The sequence below is a fragment of the Aureococcus anophagefferens genome, assembly GCF_000186865.1.
Source record: "Aureococcus anophagefferens unplaced genomic scaffold AURANscaffold_2, whole genome shotgun sequence".
In the NCBI taxonomy this organism is placed as follows: Eukaryota; class Pelagophyceae; order Pelagomonadales; family Pelagomonadaceae; genus Aureococcus; species Aureococcus anophagefferens.
The window spans coordinates 1,705,379-1,716,860 of record NW_008705562.1 but is presented as its reverse complement, the minus strand read 5'-3'; the positions used below and the strand labels follow the sequence as shown (position 1 = coordinate 1,716,860).

Below are 11,482 nucleotides of genomic sequence, written 5' to 3'. Positions count from 1 at the left end.
GGGCCTGCGCGGCCCAGAAGAAGACGAAGATGGCCGCGACCATGTACGAGCGCCAGCTCCTCATCCTCGAGGGCCTCGAGCCGGCCGCGGCGGCGCGGATGGACCGCGCGTCCGCGCTCCTCGAGCTCATCGCGCTCTACGGCGCCCTGGGCCGGAGCGACGAGGCGGACCGCCTCCGCGGCGAGGTCGGCCTCCTCATGGAGGGCATGGAGGAGCCCGAGGCGCCGCCCATGAGCCGGCGCTACAACGGCGTCATCGACGAGGGCGACGACGAGGGCGACAGCGACGACGACGACGAGGAGGAGGAGGACGACGACGAGGACGAGGAGAATCGGACATCGGACGAATAAGGGAGGGTACAAAAGGCGGCTAGGAGGACGAGCGTCGGACATCGGACGAATAAGTACAAACGGCGGCTAGGACGGCCCCGCCGAGGAGTCGTGGAGGTGGGCGAGCATGTCGGCGATGGCCGCGAGCTTCGAGGAGATCTCCGCGCGGAAGTCGTCCTGGAGCCGCGCGTCGTCCGCGCGCTCCCGGCCGATGGCGTCGACCTTGGCGGCGAGGTCCAGGAGCATGTCGTTGCGGCTCAGGCGCGGCGCGCGCTGCGCGTGCGCGGGCGTCGAGATGAGGTTCGCCACGGGGTGCTGCATGCCGTCCTGATCGGGCGCGGACGGCCGCTTCTCGCGCGCGGCGGGGTCCGGCGACGCCGGCGACCGGGGCCGGCCCGGCGCGCTCGCCGCGCGGCGGAAGCTGCCCATGCGGGGCCGGTCGCCCTTGGCGTCGAGCGTCTGCTTGTTCGACTCCTCGCGGCCCTCCAGGATCTTGCGCATGGAGAAGAGGAGCGGGTGCGACGGCCGCGGCGCGCGCTCCGACTTGGACCGGGACGAGTTCGACCCGTCCATGCTCGACGTGTCGTCGTCGGCCCGGTTGCCGTGGGCGTCGAGCTCCGCGTAGACCTTGCCCGACGGCTCGGGCGTCCGCCGCTTCTCGCGCGGCGGCTTCCGGCTCCGCGACGACGCGCCCGCGGACGCGGACGCGGCGGCCTTGGCCATGATCTCGAGCATGTCGCCGCGCAGGAGCGTGCGCACCTCCGTGAACATGATCGCGCGGACCGTCGCGTTCCGCTTCACGAGCTCGCCCACGAGCGCGCCCTCGCCGAAGAACTCGTTCCGGCTCAGCATGGCCACGCGGCGGCTCCGCTCGCCGCCGTCGATGCCCACCAAAACCTCGACGGCGCCGCGCACGATGAAGAACATGGCGTCGGCGACGGAGCCCTGGCGCACGACGACGTCGCCCGCGGAGAAGTAGGCGATGTGGAGCTTCGCGGCGATGGCCCGCAGCAGCTCCGGCGGCGCGTTGCCCTTCATGAACTGGACGCGCTGGAGGAAGTGGACGTTGCGCTCGAGCGTGAGCTTCGAGCGCAGCTCCAGGCTCAGGCCCTCGAGGAGCCGCTGCTCCTCCGTGAGCGTCAGCGCGTAGCGCTGCGCCTGGCTCACCGCGTGCTCGCGGATCTCGCCCCGGAGGTCCGGCGAGATCTTGTGCTCGTCCATGTACAAGTTGAGCTGGTGCATGGACTGGGCGAACTGGCGCTTCTTCCACTGGAGCTGGTCCCGGAGGTGGATCATCGACGACGTGCCGACGGTGAAGATCGCCGCGCCGCAGACCATGGTCACGATGGCGAGGAGCCGCTCCTCCGTCGACGCCGCGGCGACGTCGCCGAGGCCCACGGTCGTGACGATCATGATGGTCCAGTAGAAGGCCGCGACGTAGTGGTCCGCCTTGGACCGGCCGCCGAGGCCGTAGCGCTCGATCCACGTGCTCGTCGCGAACTCGCCGTAGCGCTTGCCGCTCGCCGCGGTCGCGTAGAAGAGGCAGGCGAAGATGTGGCAGAACAGGAGGCTCAGCACGAGGAAGTTCACCATCTGGATGAGGTGCTGCTTCATGATAAACGTGTATTCGAGGCGCGCCATCACGCGGTTCAGGCGCATGAAGCGGAAGACCTTGAAGGCCTTGACGACGCGGAGGAGCTTCGCCGCCTTGAGCAGCTTCAGGATGCGCGAGAACGCGTAGAACTGGGAGTTCTCGCTCTCGTTCTGCTCCAGCACGAGCACGAAGAGGGGCAGCACCGCGGCGACGTCGCAGAGCAGCCACGTCCGCGCGTACTCGACCGCGATGACGCGCCGCGACGTGACGATCTGGTGCCGGATCTCCACGGCCGTGAAGAAGTTGAGCACGATGTCCGCGGCGAAGAACGAATCCTGAATGACCGTGAAGACGAGGAGCACGCCCTCGGTGTCGAGGTCGAAGCAGAGCACGAGCGGCAGCTGGATCGCGGCCGCGAAGAGGAAGATCAAGGTGCCCATGTCCCAGGCCGTGCGGAACGTGCGATGGGGGTGCAGCAAAAGCTTGGGGAAGGGCTTGCCGAGCAGGTCGTCCTCCGCCTCCTCCTCCTTGTCGTCGGCAGCCGAGCTGGTCATCTTCATGAGCTCCCGCAGGTGGTCCGGCGCCATCATGTTGATGTCCATGGACCGCCGCCGCTGGAAGCCGCCGCCGTCGCCGACGCGCGACACCATGCCCAGGTCGCTCGGCGACGGCGGCTCCGCGGACGCCTGCGACCGCCCGTCGGGCATGTCGGGCGTCGCCGGCTCCTGCACGCAGCTGAAGGACATGTCGCGGCCGCCCGCGGGCCGCGCCCGCGCCGGGACGTCGAGGCTCAGCGCCTTCTTCTCCGGCGGGGCCTCCTCGTCGCCCCGCAGCGGCACGAAGCTCACGTCCTCGGAGGGGGCCGGGGCAGCCTGGCCGGACTCGTCGTCCTTGCAATCCTGGTGGTCGATCGGCGGCACGCGCATGGTTTCGGCGGACCTCGGGGATCCCGCGCCGCGGCCGCGGTCGCGCCGCGGCTGCGGAACGCGGGGTGGCAGCACACAATGCAGCCCCGTATGAAGCACTTCGCGTTGACGGGCTTCGGAGATGTGGCCGAGATGGTGGCCGACGTCTTGATACCCGGCCGACATTGAACGGTCCTTGAACCCTTGCCTCGGCTGCTCGACGATGGCTGCGGTTTTGTAAATCGCGCGTGGGCAGCCCCGCAGCCATGGCGCCCGCGCCCGCGGCGTCGCCCGTGCGTCCGGCGCCCGCGGCGTCGCCCGTGCGTCCGCGCGGCGCGCCGCCGCGCACGGCCGGCGAGGCGACGAACCGGGGCGGCCGCTTCTCCATGCTCATGCAGGAGAAGCAGGCCGGCGACGACACGCGCGTGAGCAAGACCGCGAGCGGCGCCCGGCGCGGCGGCGGCACGGCCAACACCGAGCGCGGCGGCGGGCGGACCCAGCGGCGCACGATGGTCGCGAACCTGGCGCCGACGCGCCAGGCGCAGCCCCGGAGCCGGAAGCGGCGCGGCATGATCATCGACCACCAGAAGCTCAAGAGCGTCGCCTTCGCGACGCAGCTCGTGCCCGAGGTCGAGGCGAGCCTGCGGTGCCTCGTGAACCGCTTCCAGCGGCCCGGGCTCCACGAGGGCCAGATGAAGGAGCTGCGGAGCCGGCTCTACGCGAGCCTCGAGGAGCGGCTGCTCGCGCTCGGCGAGTCGTCGAAGCGCAAGCGCGCGGAGCGCGCGGGCCTCAGCGCGTTGCCGCCCTCGGTGACGTCGGAGATGGCGCGCATCGACTTCAGCCACGGCCTCCGCGCGCTCCTCGCGCCCGACGCGCTGACGGCCGAGTTCGAGGCGCAGGCGTCGCTCTACGAGCGCGAGATAAGGGTTGTCCGCGACGGCGACGACCAGAGCGACGGCGGGAGCATCGAGGACGCGTCGGAGTCCACGGGGCAGATCGACGAGGACGACGACTTGGTGAACAAGCTCACGCACGTGCCCGCGTCGATCCCGCCGTCGCTCGGCGTCCTCGTCGACAAGCCGGCGGACCGCGGCGACGACGACGACGACGAGCAACCGGAGTCGCGGTCGGCCGTCCGCGTGCCGTCGCCGCCCAAGGGCGACTCGCCGGCCAAGGTCAAGGCCTCGGCCGTCCGCGACGTCGAGCTGCCCAAGTTCAAGGCGAACATCTCGTCCTGGGTCGAAACCTACGAGGCGTCGCACCCGCTCCACACGCGCATGCCCAAGCGGAGCCACAAGACCATGATGGAGTCCCTGAGCACGCCCGAGGCGCGCGCGGCGCTCATGGCCAAGGCCGAGGACGCGGACCGCGCGGCCAAGGCCGCGGAGGGCGCGCGCGCGCACCTCGTCTACCTGTCCGCGCTGCGGGCCGAGGAGAAGCGGCGCAAGGAGGAGGAGGCCAACGGCAACCGGTCCACGGCGGCCGTCGTCGCCGCGTCGCTGAAATTGCTGGGCCTCAAGAAGAAGGACGACCCCGCCAAGGTCCACTCCAAGGCCGCGGCGGCCGCCGCGGCGTTCTCCATGAAGGCGGGCATGTCCGCGCGCGTGCGGGGCATGCGGTCCACGGCGACGGGCGGCGGCGGCGCGGAGGAGGCCAAGGGCGACGACGGCTCCGGCGACGACGACGTCGTCGCGCTCGAGGAGGCCAAGGCCGAGGATCCCGGAGAGCCCGCGGCCCCGGCGGGCCCGAAGAAGCGCGAGCGCTACCTCACGTCCATCCTCCGGTCGCTCCTCATCCACCACAAGCCCGGGAACACCATCCTGGAGGACTACCCCGTGTCCGCGGCCTTCGAGGAGGCCATGAAGAATTTACCGAAGCAGAAGAACAGCTCCATCCGCGAGCTCGGCTTCGAGCCCGTGAACATCACGGCGCCCGACGGCCGCGAGCTGCTCATCTTCCGGCCCGTGCCCTTCATGCACGTGCCCGAGGTCGACGACGGCTCGGACTTCGTCTTCCGGCTCAACCCGCCGATCTCGAGCGACGCGTTCTGCGCGGCGAACCTGTTAGGCGGCGCGCGGGAGCGCGAGGAGCTCATCGCGGAGATCCGGCACCGGCTCCAGGTCGGCGAGGCGAACTACGGCGTCGGCGGGCCCGACGGGTCCGAGACGACGCCCGACTCCGAGGCGCTGATCCACCGCATCTACGACGACATCGCCAAGGAGTTCCCCCACTCGACGCTCGAGAAGCCCGTGGAGACGTGGCACCGGCGGCCCATCGGCGAGATGGCCGTCTCCGGCGAGCTCGCGTGGCAGACGCGCATGACCCCGTACCCGCGGAAGCGCGAGCCGCCGAAGCGCGAGCCCTTCCTGACCAAGAGCGAGCGCGCGGCGAAGCGGGCGGCGGACGCGGCCGAGGTCGACAAGACGTCCACGCGGCGCACGTCCCTCTTCGGGAGGAACGGGCCGGGGAACCGCGCGCCGCCGTCGCGCGCGCGGACCGCGCCCGCGGCGAAGAGGGCCGGCGGCCCCGCGCCGCGCGCGTCGACGGCGCGCCGCGCGGGCGCCAACGCGCGGCGGACCATGGCGCCGCCGGCGGGCGACTCGGCGCCGGCGAGCCGCGCCGCGTCGCTCGCGTCCGCGTCGCCGCAGCCGTCGCTCGCGTCGCTGCCGCCGCGGGGCCACGACCACCTCAAGCAGGTCATCGTCGCGCTCATGGGCCACGCCATCGGCCGGGCGCCCGCGGAGAACCCCAAGGCGGGCCTGCCGGACCCCTTCGCGGCCTTTTATCCCGCGGAGCCCGGCGGCGAGCCGCCGCCGCCGCCGAGCGCCGCGGACTTCCCCCGGCCGGGCGACCCGGACTGGGCCCGCGAGCCGAACCCGACGCCCATCCCGACGCTGACGCTCCAGCGCATCGAGAAGGTCTGGGACACCTTCGCCGTCGACGAGCTCGACCGCCTCGACTTCATCTGCAAGTACGTGCACCGGACGTACGCGCCGCGGCAGGAGCAGGTCGCGGACCTGCTGGACGCGCTGCTCGAGCCCGCGGCGGACTGCCAGAAGAAGAAGGGCCTGCTGGAGAAGGGTTTGCCGTTGGTGGCGTCGGACACGGACGGGAAGAACGCGGGCGCGGCCGCGGACTTGGTCGTCGCTTTGAACGCGTCGCTCGCGCGGGTCGCGGAGATCCTCGAGGAGCTGCGCGACGACTACGGCGAGCACGTCGTCGGCGGCAAGGGGCCCCTGGGGAAGCAGCTCCAGGACCTGCGCGACGACGTCCTGGCGTCCCTGCCGAGCGGCTACCTCTCGACGATCGACGAGTGGTCCGCCGCGCGGTCGCGGCGCGACGACGACTCCTCCATCGCCTCCAGGGACGTCGTTTCTTTGGGTGGGGCCTAATGTTTTTTACGCTGCAGGGAACCTCGCGCTTTTGGGGTGTGCGGGCTTCGCGCTAGGCGAGGCCCTCGAGGAACGCGTAGCACGCGGCGTCGGCGACGCGCCGCTCGCACCGCGTGTCCCGGGCGATGGCGGCGAGCCTCCGCGCGACGGGCTCGACGACGCGCGCCTCGATGGCCTCGTTGCAGGTCTCCGCCGTGAGGCCGGCGACCGCGAGGCCCGCGAACTCGCCGACGAGCACGAGCTCGGGGCAGAGGACCTCGCCGACGACCGCGCCGACGGAGCAGCCGGCCTCCTCGAAGGTCGTCTCGAGCGCGCGGCCCGTGCTGTGCTCCCAGACGAGCTTGCACGTGGTGTCGAAGACCTGGTCGTCGGAGCGGCCCGTGGCGTAGGAGCGGCACTGCTTGCACCCATTGTACGCGTCGTGCGCGTGGTTCTTCTCGCTGCGCGTCGTCGAGATGAGGCCGGCGGCCACGAGCAGGTGCTTGCCCTTGCCGGCGGCGAATCGATGCCACATGCTGCGGAGCCTCTGGTTTGCTTTGTTCGCATCATCGTGAGAGCAGAATCGGGCAGCCCAAAAAAATCGCGTGTGTTGAGGTTCAATCAAAACCGTAACGATTGTTGTCTCTCGATCTGGTGGACAGGACTGGCGCTGGTGATCGGAACCATGGAGGCCCTCCTGCTCGTCGTCTACATCATCGGCGCGGGCATCATGTTCTGGGCCCTCGCGCTCGTCACGGAGGAGAAGTTCGTGCCGTCGCTCAACGCGTTTTGCGCCATCGCCGGCATCCCTCCCGCCGTCGCCGGAGCGACGCTCATGGCTGCCGGCGCCAGCAGCCCCGAGCTCTTCGGGTGCGTGGACCGTCGCCAAAGAAACGCGCCGCGCGACGCCCCCGCCCCGCGCTCGCAGGAACATGATCGCCATCTTCATCACGCACAGCGAGCTCGGCGTCGGCACGATCATCGGCAGCGAGCTCTTCAACCACATGGTCATCGCCGCGGGGTCCATCCGCTGCACGGCCGGCGGCAAGCCCCTCCAGCTCGAGCTCGGGTCGACGCTCCGCGAGTGCGGCTTCTACGCCCTGAGCCTCTTCCTCCTGGCCTACGCGGCGTCGGACGTGCAGATCCGCACGGTCGAGCTCGAGCACGACGACGAGGGGGTCACGGAGCCCATCATCGTCGTCCACACGGCCCAGTGCCTGCCGCTCCTGGCCTGCTACGGCGCCTACGTCTGGGTCTGCGCCGGGGGCCTCGAGAAGGTCGTCGGGAAGCTGCTGACGCTCCACGGCGCGGCGACGTTCCCGAAGCGCGCGGCGGAGAAGCTCGCGGGCGGCGAGGCCACGGCGCGGCCCATGTCGGCGGAGATGACGTCGAGCGTCGGCGAGCCGGCGGCGAACCCCATGGCGCCGCCGCCCGACGAGGAGGCGCCCCCCGCGGCGCCCGAGGCCGCGGACGCCGTCGCGGACCTGCCGGCGGCGGCCGCGGACGACGCGGAGCGGCCGTCCGTCGTGCCCCGGGGCGACGACTCCGTCGCCATCGCGTCCAAGCAGCTCAGCGAGACGCGCATGTCCGTGCGGCGCATGTCGGAGCGGCGCCTGAGCTTCCGCGGGCCGACGCAGAAGGAGGAGGCCGTGCCCGGCAGGGCAGCAAAAGAGAGCGAAATTCCCAACTTCAAAGGCTCTGATCTCGGCCGTTTTCCACTCGTTTCGGCTGATTTTTGGACGAGCGATCATCTCTCGGAACGGTCTCGAAGCGCGGATGCTTTTTTCGGAACGCGCGCGCGCGAAACACTCACGTTGAAGCGACGTTGAATCACCCTTTTGCTGCCCAGGTGCCCGGCGACGTCGCGGAGCTCCGGACGCCCAAGAGCGACGGCGCGCACCTCTACGGGTGCTATTTGTGGCGCATGAGCCGCTTCTACACGGCCGTGCGGTCGAGCTCGCGCGCGTGGCAGCTCCGGTGGTGGGAGCTCGACCTCGCCGAGGGCGCCGCGGCGCCCCTCAAGAGCCGGCGCGACGCGTCGGAGGCGCTGAGCGACTCCGAGAGCGGGCTCCGCGTCTTCAACCTGGAGCTGGCGACGGCCTGCGTCGTCGTCGACGAGAAGCGGCTCCGGTTCCGCGTCGAGCGGCCCGACCACCCGTTCGGCGATCTGGAATACCTCGCGCCGTCGAGCCGCATCATGAAGGACTGCGTCTTCAAGATCTCGCTGCTCATCGAGGCGGCCAAGGCCAACGCCATGAAGGGCGGCCTCGAGCGGGCGTCGGAGCACCCGCTGCCGGGCGCGGAGGAGCAGCGCGCGACGCTGGTCGAGGAGGCGCTCGAGAAGGAGGACGACGAGGACGTCGAGGACCTCACGGCCTGGCCCCACGCGCCGGCGGCCGACGCGTCTTTATACGCCAAGGGGTCCTACGGCGTCGCGGTGGTCGCCCACGTCGGCCTCCTGCCGCTCAAGGCCGCGTTCAAGCACTCGATCCCGGACGTCCGCGAGGGCGGCTCCGTCGGCGGCGCCATCGGGTCGTCCATCTTCTGGCTGGCGGCGCTGTCCTACGTCATGGTCTTCTGCTGCGAGCACCTCGGCGAGATCCTGAAGATCCCGTCGGCCGTCGTCGGCCTCACGCTCGGCGCCGTCGGCACGTCGCTGCCGAATCTCGTCGCGTCCATGGTCGTCGCGAAGCAGGGCTTCGGCGCCATGGCCGTGTCCAACGCCCTGGGGTCCAACGTCTTCAACATCGTCATCGCCCTCGGCGTGCCCTGGACGCTCTACCCGCTCATCTACGGCAAGCCCTACGCGACTATGGCGGACACGGGCGTCATGGTCCAGATCCTCTTCCTCTTCGCCGTTCTGGTCGTCTACTGCGGCGTCCTCGCGGCGAACAACCTCCAGCTCCCGCAGCCGGCGCAGTACGTGCTCGTGGCGACGTGGATCGGCGGCCTCGTCTTCGCGATCGCGCACCAGGGCTGGATCGACCAGCTCGAGGCCTGGATCCTCCCGACGATCCTCGCCTGCTTCGGCCGGGAGTACCCCTAGGCCCGGCCCGCCGCGCGCCCGCTCCCGCCTTCTCCCCTCTCGCGCGCGCCCGCAATTTTATCTTCCCGTCGTCGGTTCATTTAATCCCGGGGATCGCGAGCACGGACGACGCGCGCTGGGGCGGCGCGCGCGGCGGCGCGTCGGCCGCCGGGTGCGCGGCGGGCCAGTTCGGCGTCGCCGAGACGACGACGGGCAGGAGGTGCGTCGCCGCGCCGTCGACGGACACGGTCGCCGTCGCCGCCAGGAGGCCGCCGTGCTCCGCGAGCGCGAGCTTCGCGGCCGCGTCGAGCGCCGCGTGGGCCTTCAACGTCGCCGACGCGCCCGGCGCGAGCGAGAGCGGCAGCGCGAGGCGCGCCCAGGGCGGCGCGCGGGCCAGCGCGAGCGCGACGGGTTCGCGGGAGCGGTTCGTCATCGTCGACACCGCGTCGACGCCCGCGCGGAGCCAGAGCAGCGGCGGGTCGAAGTCGACGCCCGCGTGCCGCGCCGGCGCCGGCGACGGGAGCGCCGGCGCCGAGAGGCTCGTCCTCCGGGTCGCGGGCGCGAGCGACGCGGGCGGCGGCGCCGAGAGGCTCGCGGGCCGCGTGAGCACCTCGAAGCCGCCGCGCTGCTCGTCCGCGCGCGGCGCCCGGGGCGCCTCGCCCCGCGCCGCGGCGGCGGCGTCGCGGCCCGCGGCGTCGCGCGCGTCGGCGTCGACGTCGCGGAGCCGCGCGGTCAGGAGCGCGAAGACGGCGCGGTGGTCGCTCACCTTCAACCGGTCGTCCGCGCGGTCGTACGTGCTCGCCGCGACGCTCTCCGCGAAGGCGCCGTCGGCGGGCCGCGGGCCCGTGGGTTCCGCGCGCCAGAGGACGCGGTCGCACCAGGCCGGGCACCGCGTCTTCTTGTTCGTGGCGCCGTCCGCGTCCGCGACCTCGTAGTCGTACTGGGTCGTGCCGGTCGCGTATTTATAGGTCGGAAGAAACGTCAGCGGCGCCTCCGCGAAGCCGTGGGCGAAGGTGCGGCCCGCCGACCGCTCGACGTTGAGCTGGTCGAGAGCGACGAGCTTCGGGAGGTCGCCGCGCACGAGGAACTGGACCTCGCGGTCCGCGATCGACGCGTCGACGCGGTAGTTGAGGTCGCCGGCGAAGACGACGACGTCGTGGTCGAGCACGCCGAAGTCGCAGCGGCAGGGGTTCGGCGGTCCGTCGGACGCGGTCATCTCTGCCTTATCTCCATCGACGTCGCCGCGCCAGGGCGCGAAGCGCGAGAAGCAGTCTTTGCCGACGACGGCCGCGTAGTCGGCGTTGCGGCCGGCGACGTCGCCGCGGTGCGCGCTCAGGTGCGCGCCGACGAAGCAGAGCGTCGAGGCCCGGAGCCGGAAGCGCACGGCGCAGGCGCCCTTGTTGCCCAGGCGGCCGCCGACGGCGCCCGTCGGGATTTTGGCGGAGCAGAGGTCCTCGACGGACGAGAGCACGGTCTCGTCCCACGCGAAGACGAAGAGCGCGATGCCCACCATGTGCTCCTCGGCGATGAGCTGCGGTGTTGCTCCATCGAAACACCCGGGCCGCGCGGCGGCGACGTAGCCGAAGGCGCGCCGGAGCTCCGCGGCCCAGTCCTCGGCGGCCTGCTTGGAGCGCGTGTCCGCGATCGTCTCCTTGACGACGTTCGCCGCGCTCAGGTCGATCATCTCCTGGAGCGTGATCACGAAGAGGTGGGGCGCGCTCGTCGTCCAGCCCTGCATGAGCCACCAGCTCAGCGCCAGCGCCTTCTCCCGCTTCCCATTCACATTATAAGTCCCGCAGAAGATGTCGACGTCGCTCATCGTCGTGAACGTCGGCGGCGGCGGCGGTTCGAGGTTTCGCGCGATGGCCTCGACGCGGCGCACGGCGGAGAGGTCCATTTTGTTTGTGCTTGCGACGGCGCGCGTCGCGATCTCTTGGCTCCTACGCGGAGCTCATTGCCACAGAGAGAGCTGCAAGGTGGTTCAACGCTGGCTAGATGCAGCCCCGAGACACGGGTTGTCGAGCATGGTCATGTGCTGAGACCCCTCGAGAGGGCATTCGCTGCTGCGATGGACCTCGCCTCTGCGATTGCCGCGTTGCAGGCCAACGACGATGCCACGGCGGACGCCGCGTATGTGTTATGGGACCTCGTGTACCCCGAGACCTTGGAGGACCTCACGGCGATCCGGGCCAACAAGGTCGCGATCCGGCAGGCCGGAGGCATCCCCTTGCTTGTCGCGCAGCTCGAGCACGGCGCCT

At 71.2% G+C, this 11,482-nt stretch overlaps 1 protein-coding gene across 1 annotated transcript; it reads left to right on the top strand.

The window, feature by feature from the left end:
• Positions 1 to 7,911: 7,911 nt before the first annotated feature.
• On the top strand, positions 7,912 to 9,320 carry AURANDRAFT_36145 (hypothetical protein; the record flags this gene model as incomplete). Its single annotated transcript, XM_009035139.1, has 1 exon — positions 7,912 to 9,320. The coding sequence occupies one exon, from the start codon at positions 8,124 to 8,126 to the stop codon at positions 9,243 to 9,245; it is 1,122 nt and encodes a 373-aa protein (XP_009033387.1).
• Between the last annotated feature and the right edge of the window lie 2,162 nt (positions 9,321 to 11,482).